General features: G+C 54.5%; 1 protein-coding gene across 1 annotated transcript; it reads left to right on the top strand.

Annotated features, from left to right (window-relative positions):
• Positions 1 to 1215: 1215 nt before the first annotated feature.
• On the top strand, positions 1216 to 5747 carry ZBTB12 (zinc finger and BTB domain containing 12). Its single transcript, XM_026482554.4, has 2 exons — positions 1216 to 3451; positions 3959 to 5747. Exon 2 carries the CDS (start codon positions 3979 to 3981, stop codon positions 5356 to 5358), a length of 1380 nt encoding a protein of 459 aa, XP_026338339.1. The 5' UTR covers positions 1216 to 3451; positions 3959 to 3978; the 3' UTR covers positions 5359 to 5747.
• Positions 5748 to 7578: the final 1831 nt, after the last annotated feature.

The following is a 7578-nucleotide window of genomic DNA, read 5'->3' as shown; positions in this document are numbered from 1 at the left end:
AGGCAACAAGGAGACAGAGGGAGTAGCGGAGTAGGAGTGAGGGTTCCTACAGTAAGGGCAGAGCTGAGTGCGGGTCAAAGAAAGGAAGAGATGTTGGAGGTTTTATTGCAATACAGGAAACGTTTATCAGCCTATGGATTTAAGTCCAATATTTCCTATTGGTAGCTCAAGGAATATACTTACTGCAGGCTAAGCATATTGCAAAAGTACACCCACTGCCAAAATTACCTTGAACGTCCCAGAGAACTGTGTAACCCTTCCTGTTTGGGATTATCTAGACCACTGCTGGCCTCCATCAGTAACCAGGAGTGGTTCTCTGAGCCATGAGCTAGCTAGTCCTCGACCACTTCTCCCAGACATAGACACAAAAATACACACACCTCTTTTCAGATTGAGCTTTTAAGGACGCATAGCGCTGAGAGAGACTTCATAGGACAATCCTTCCTTTTTTTTTTTTTTTAAGATTTTATTCATTTATTTGAGAGAGGGAGAGAGAGAGAGAGAGACAGCACAAGCAGGGGGTAGAGGGAGAGGGAGAAGCAGACTCCAGGCTGAGCAAGGAGCCCGATTTAGGCTCCTGGGATCATGACCTAAGCCAAAGGCAGATGCTTAACAGACTGAGCCACCCAGGCACCGCCCTCCTCCATTTCTTGAAGAGAATACTGAAACCTCTGGGATCTTGATAGCCTCCAACCTGAACTAGAGTCTAGACCTTCTGTCTCCTACTTGTTCCTCACTTCCTAGTCAGACTTTATTTCTCAAGCCCACTAAGAATCGTAAATTTACCCATCCTTGACACTAGGCCAGGGAGTTTAGTACTGCTAGCCAAGGGCAGGAGGGTCCCTCATCTCACACTAGCAGAAGTTTGGGACCAAGGGACAAGTATCTAGATACCCCTACATGGGCTATGTGGGAAAATAGCCCCTACAGCATCTCCCCACCGGGCTGCTCAGGAGAAGACAGCCTTGTGTACTACAGTTTGTTTCGATATAAAACTGTAACGGGGCGGGCCTGGCACTTGAAGGACTCATCAGCTCTCAACTCTACCTGCCACCAAGAACCTGTCTTAAATTCCAAGCTGAGATGAGGCCCCTTGTCCTATTCACCCTCCCCAGAAGGGAGAAGTAGCAAGAAGGGGACAGGATACAAAACTTGACAAACTTCAGTTCTTCCTTTGACAGCCTTTGTATTTCTGATTTCACTGGAGTGTGAATTATTCTTTTAAGAAGTTTGGCAATGAGGAAGAGAAGAGATGATACAGGGAAACAGAATATCCATTTTGAAGATTTTGTAGTCTGTCTCCCAATTAGGCAAAGGGGAGGAGAGCTATCTCTTCTAGCACCTACTGTATGCCAGGCTCCCTTAAACCTCACCTTCGCCCTGTAAAAAATCCAATTCAAAGACAAAGATCCTGTGATTCAGAGAATTAAGTAACTTGCCCAAGGATCCTTTTTTAAAAAGTAATGGAAAATAGGGGCACCTGGGTGACTCAGTGAGTTGAATGTCCAACTCTTGATTTCAGCTCAGGTCATGATCTCAGGGTCCTGGGATGGAGTCCAGGGTAGGGCTTCGTGCTCAGCAGGGAATCTGCTTGAGATTCTCTTCCCCCCGCCCCTCCCTCCTCTACAATAAATAAATAAATCTTAAAAAAAAAAAAAAAGGTAGTGGAATATGGCTTTGAGCCTAGGTGTGTCTGACACAAAAGCCAAAGTTCTTTCTCAGATTTATATGGCCTGACTACAAAGGAGATTCCTACAAAGAGGGCATTTTAGAATAAAGAGAACTGGGTGGAGGCATAAGAGGCAAAGAATTTAAAAGCGAAAGGCAAGGAGTTGGGCACTACCTAAACACTGCCCCCACTCTTCCACCAAAGGTCATCCTTTTGAGTTCAGGAATTCAGTTTAAGTCAAGAACAAACTTTTTCTGGGTGGATGCTGGCTGAGCTGAAAAGGAATGACTTCAGCAGTCAGTCATTTATTGCATGCCTCCTATTTGCAAACTATAACCCATGACATAATTCCTGCAATCAAGAAGTTTACAATCTAATGGAGGAAACCAGATATTGAACTCATTAGATAACAAGCAGTTTCCTCAAAATTGATGTGTAAGAGAAATGCTCTAGTCTCCTGGAGTATGTAACCAACCAATCCAACCAATGGTAAACAGGCTTTTCCACCTGGCCTTGGATGGCTAGGGAAGTGAGTGGCAAGAAAGGGGGGAGGGCAATCTCCAAGGTGCTAATAAATGTTGTTGGCGAAGCTGTGGAGACTGCAGGTTAGTTGGGGGTGACAGAGAAAGAGAAGGCAGAGGTGCAGAGCTGAGGAAAGGTTTTGTTTAGGGCGATGGATCTCTGACCTTGCCAGCCCCGGCATCGGAAGGACAGCTGCAGTTGGAAAGATTAAAGATGGGTAAAATCGTACTGATACAAATAATCGCATAATTAGAAGAATTAGTACTAGGGCTAATTATACAGTAGGGGTGAAATGGGCAAGGTCATCGACAGTACACACAAGTGGAGGACGTTTGCCTGGGCAAGAAGTAGGATCAATTCTGAGAAGGGAGGGAAGGGTCAGATGGGCGTGATGTTACACTACTGTGAGACAGAGGAAAGTGGAGGGCACTGGATTGTTTCTGTAGGAAGTTAAAACTTCGTTTGGGCCAGGAGGGCTGGGGTGGTCCCTAGCTTCAGAACAGCTTAAGAAGTCTTGAAGTGTGGCCGGAGGGACTGTGAACGTAGTCAACAGAGGATGCACGCGTGGGTAACAGCGACCAACAGCTCTGATAGCCGTGGGGCGGTCTGAGTCCCGGGGAGGGGCTGCGGCTGCAGCCCTGTCCCACACAGCACAGCTGGGCCAGAGCGGCACCACCCCCGCGAGCAGGTGGCAGCACCGACGGCGGGAGCGGGGCAAGCGGGGAGCGCAGGCGGGGGCGCGCGCTGGGGGGCGCGGAGCGGAGGGCGCTGGGAACGGGGGGCGGGCCCGAGCAAGCGGGCCTCCGCGCGGCACTTGGCACGCACGCGCAGACGGGCCGCGGGGCCCGGAGGCACAGAGGAGGGGGAGCGAGAAAGGGGGGTGTGGAACGTATTTCCGCTCTGGCGGACAAATAATACCGGCCAAAGGGGAGGCCAGGCCATCCGGCCCTTTAACCGTGTGGGGGAGCTGGGGAAGAAAGGGGGGTCGGGAAAGGGGGAATCCTGCTCCTTTAATTCCCTCCCCTCTTCCTCCTCCCCGAGTTCTCGCCGACGCCGAGGCGCGCGGGGCCTGGAACACACTGCACGAGCCGCCCCCGCCCCTCCCTCCTTACGCCCACGCGGAGCTGGCCCCGCGCGCGCGCCTCGTGCACCCCCGCGCCTGCGCGCTGCCCAGGCCCTGCCCGTGTTTGGGGGCGCTGCCGACCCCGGGGGGGGTGGGGGAGATAGGGGGGGAAAAAACAGCGCGCGGAACCGGGCCAGGTGAGAGGCGCGTGCACTCAGGGTCGTGGGGCTGGGGGGGGCGTGCCACGGAGCTCTGAACGTGGGGGGGGCGTGCACGAAGCGTGCAGGCGGCGGGGGGAGGACGTGAAAGGCGCGTGCAAACGTGCAAAGGGGGGGCGGAGGAATGGAGCAGCGGGGAAAGGGGGCGGGGTGAGAAGAGGCTGCAACCCCGGCCACCCCGGAGCCCAGAGCCCCAGGCCTCTGCTACTGATTTCTCCTACCTTCCCCGTGGGCGCGCGGGCTCGCCCCGTCCTCGCGGGCGGTCGGGCTGGGGGGTGTGGACGCCGCTGCCCCGCCCCCGGGAACCACGCCTCCGTCCTCTCGGAGGGACAGCGCTTCCCCAGGGACTGGGGAAACTGAGGAAGAGGCCTGAAGACTGGGAGATCTGAAGCGGGGAGGCTAGGCAAGAATGGGGGCGAGGGGCCTGGAGCGTTGGCTTTGGAGAGCCAGAGACCTTTGTCTCTGACCGGTTTCCTTCCCAACCAGGGTTGCCCACCCCCGCCACAATGGCCTCTGGGGTGGAAGTCCTGCGCTTCCAGCTGCCGGGCCACGAGGCCGCTACCCTGCGGAACATGAACCAGCTCCGCGCAGAGGAGCGGTTTTGCGACGTGACCATTGTGGCAGACAGCCTCAAGTTCCGTGGCCACAAGGTCATCCTGGCCGCCTGCTCGCCTTTCCTGAGGGACCAGTTCCTGCTGAACCCCAGTTCTGAGCTGCAGGTCTCCCTGATGCACAGTGCGCGCATCGTGGCAGACCTGCTCCTCTCCTGCTACACGGGCGCTCTGGAATTCGCTGTCAGGGACATCGTCAACTACCTGACGGCTGCCTCCTACCTGCAGATGGAGCACGTGGTGGAGAAATGCAGGAACGCCCTCAGCCAGTTCATTGAGCCCAAAATAGGCCTCAAAGAGGATGGGGTCAGCGATGCCAGCCTTGTAAGCAGTGTCAGTGCCACCAAATCCCTCCTCCCTCCTGCCAGGACCCCAAAGCCAGCCCCCAAGCCCCCACCCCCACCCCCTCTACCCCCTCCACTCCTACGGCCTGTGAAACTGGAGTTCCCTCTGGATGAGGACCTGGAGCTGAAGGCGGAGGAAGAAGATGAGGACGAGGACGAGGACGTGTCTGACATCTGCATAGTCAAGGTGGAGTCGGCCCTGGAGGTGGCACACCGGCTCAAACCTCCCGGAGGTTTGGGAGGAGGTCTGAGCATCGGAGGCTCCGTGGGCAGCCATCTGGGAGAGCTGGCCCAGAGCAGCGTGCCCCCCAGCACTGTGGCCCCACCGCAGGGTGTAGTGAAAGCCTGCTATAGCCTGTCCGAGGACGCAGAAGGGGAGGGCTTGCTGTTGATTCCTGGAGGCCGGGCCAGCGTGGGGGCCACCTCGGGCCTGGTGGAGGCAGCAGCGGTGGCCATGGCTGCCCGGGGGGCGGGGGGCAGCCTGGGGGCAGGGGGTAGCCGGGGACCCCTGCCTGGGGGCTTTTCCAGTGGAAACCCCCTAAAGAACATCAAGTGCACCAAGTGCCCGGAAGTGTTCCAGGGCGTGGAGAAGCTGGTCTTCCACATGCGGGCACAGCACTTCATCTTCATGTGCCCACGCTGCGGCAAGCAGTTCAACCACAGCAGCAACCTCAACCGCCACATGAACGTGCACCGCGGCGTCAAGTCGCACTCGTGTGGCATCTGCGGCAAGTGCTTCACGCAGAAGTCCACGCTGCACGACCACCTCAACCTCCACTCCGGAGCGAGGCCCTATCGCTGCTCCTACTGCGACGTGCGCTTTGCTCACAAGCCTGCCATTAGGCGGCACCTCAAGGAGCAACATGGCAAGACAACGGCAGAGAACGTGCTGGAGGCCAGCGTGGCCGAGATCAACGTCCTCATCCGCTAGCGGGGCAGGCTCAGAGGCCGGGAAGCGGGGGTCCCAGGGCTGAGTGGGAAGGGAGCTCCCTGGCCCAGGAGAATAGCGGGGGTGGGAGGGTTGGGAACAGGCAGGTATGGTGGGGAACTTGAGCAGACACATCCTGAGGAGGGGCTGAAGATTCCTTGGAAAGAAGATCCCTGCCTTTTCAGGAAAAAAAAAAAAAAAAAAAATGGAGACGGAGAGGGTTCTTTGAGAAGGCCAAGGGAATATGGGCTCCCAGAGAAAAATTTTCTTCTCTTAGAGGTGCATGGATATGCGGAGGGAGGGAAAGGGTCTTATAGAATGAGAAGAAAAAAAGAGGGAAATGCTTTATTCCTGGTTAAGGCTGCCCAGGGAGAGGTTCTGATATTTCTTGAGATGGGGGGTGGGTGGGTGGGAACTGGGAGGGAATTTGGCAGGAGGCAGCTTACATGCTCCTGCGTAGAATAGATCCTTGGGAGAGGGAGTGGTAGGGGGAAAGGATTATTGAATCCCAGAAAAGGAAGTGGGGAGACAGTTGTTGCATGCTGGGGGAATGGGACTGTTGGTAAAGGCTCACCAAAACTCTAGGGAGAACCATGTCAGGTGCCAGGTAAGAGAACTTGGGGGTGAGCATCCTGGGTAGATATGGAAAAGTTGGGGACAATAGCAAGAAGGATGAATAGTGGAGGGGGTGGGGGGTAGGGCACTTAGATGAAAGGATACAAGGAGGGCTGTTGGGGGGGGAGGGAGAGGAGTAGAGACTTATACAGTATTTTTTAAGAAAAAACGTATTTTTTAGGATTTTTTCTGGAGTTTGGGGTTTTAGTTTTTCTGCTTTTGTTTTCCACAAAATAAATAATAATAATTTAAAAAACACTTTTTTTTTCTTTATACTCTGTCTGGCAACTGCGTGTAATGACTATCCCACCCTAAACAGCCTCTCCCTCTTTATTCCATTTGCTCAATACTCAGCACGGCTCATGCAGGTCTCATGCCTGAAGGAGACTTAACGAGCGGGGGACTGTGACAAGTGGGCTTCTCTGACTGGGGACCCTCCCAGTTCTGCAACCTCAGCACCTGGCAGATACCTCACACTTATGTTCCAATGACTGGCCATGGTGCTAACACACAACTTTCCCCTCTATGGTATCAACCCTAGGGATGAGCTATAAAGGTGATCATTATGCCCACCAAAACTGTAAGCAGGAGCGTATGTTTGGGCATTTATGTTCTGAGGAAAGGGTTCATGTCCTCCGGAAAGCTAAAAAAAAACACTATGTTTGGATGAGGGTATAGAGAAGACTACAAGTCCCACAAAGCTCTGGAATGGTTCTTAACCAAAGAGAACTACAGTTCCCAGAAGGCCTTGAATTGGCCTCAGGTGCCCTATACCCCAACCACGGGCTTCTACCAAATGCTGCGTGTGAAATCATACAGGGTTTTTTTCCGAGTTTTGACCAGAATGTAATCCGTAAAGGGATGGTATCCTAAATAATGCTATCAATGCTGTATATCTTGGTGTAATATTATTCATACGTACACTGTTAACTGGGCTTATGACCCACGTGGTGCCTGACTATGCTCGTAAGGTGTTGGGGGGGAGGTTACTTAGCAATGTCCCCAGGCAGTACTAACTCTCGGGCCTCTGGGGGCTTACTTTGATCCCTAGTGCATATGGTGGCGTAACAGGTCTGGCATAAACAGAAGAGACATTTAGCCCCAGGTTTTCAAAAGGGGACGCTGCTCCAGGAGACATGAAGCAGCAAGACAGAAACAGTCGACAGTAAAGGTGTCCTCCGCGCGTTCCCACTGCCCTCTTCCTGCTCGTTAGAGAAGCGAGGCCAAAACAGCCCGAGCCTTCTATGTGGCGACCCAGAAACCAGAAAGCACCCCAGAGGCGGGAGAAGCATACGCGGGCCAGATTGGAAAAGACAGCCGCTGCCAAGAGCCGTGAGGGTCAGACACTTCTTTCGTTACCTAAAAACAGGCGGGGGATGGAGAAGCCACACCTGGACCCAGGCGTGCCTCACCTTCGGCTCCCCGCTGAGCTGACGCCAGGATTGGCAGGAATTCTCCCCTGCAGCCCCCAGCTTAGGACAGCCACTGCCATTTCCGAAGCTGCTCTCGGGGGAAAATGGCCAGAAAGCACGTAGTGGCTCCTTTAAGGCTCCTCCTAGCCCTCCCTCCCCCGCCCACGTGACCCGGGGCGGCCGCGCGCCGGCTCGG

This window comes from Ursus arctos, unplaced genomic scaffold, assembly GCF_023065955.2.
Source record: "Ursus arctos isolate Adak ecotype North America unplaced genomic scaffold, UrsArc2.0 scaffold_31, whole genome shotgun sequence".
Taxonomy (NCBI): domain Eukaryota; kingdom Metazoa; phylum Chordata; class Mammalia; order Carnivora; family Ursidae; genus Ursus; species Ursus arctos.
Note: the sequence above shows the minus strand (reverse complement) of the source record. Positions and strands in the feature narration are given on the sequence as shown.

What these genes read in the sequence shown, in the direction of transcription:
- ZBTB12 (XM_026482554.4), top strand. Translation starts at nt 3,979, where the DNA reads ATGGCCTCTGGGGTGGAAGTCCTGCGCTTCCAGCTGCCGGGCCACGAG.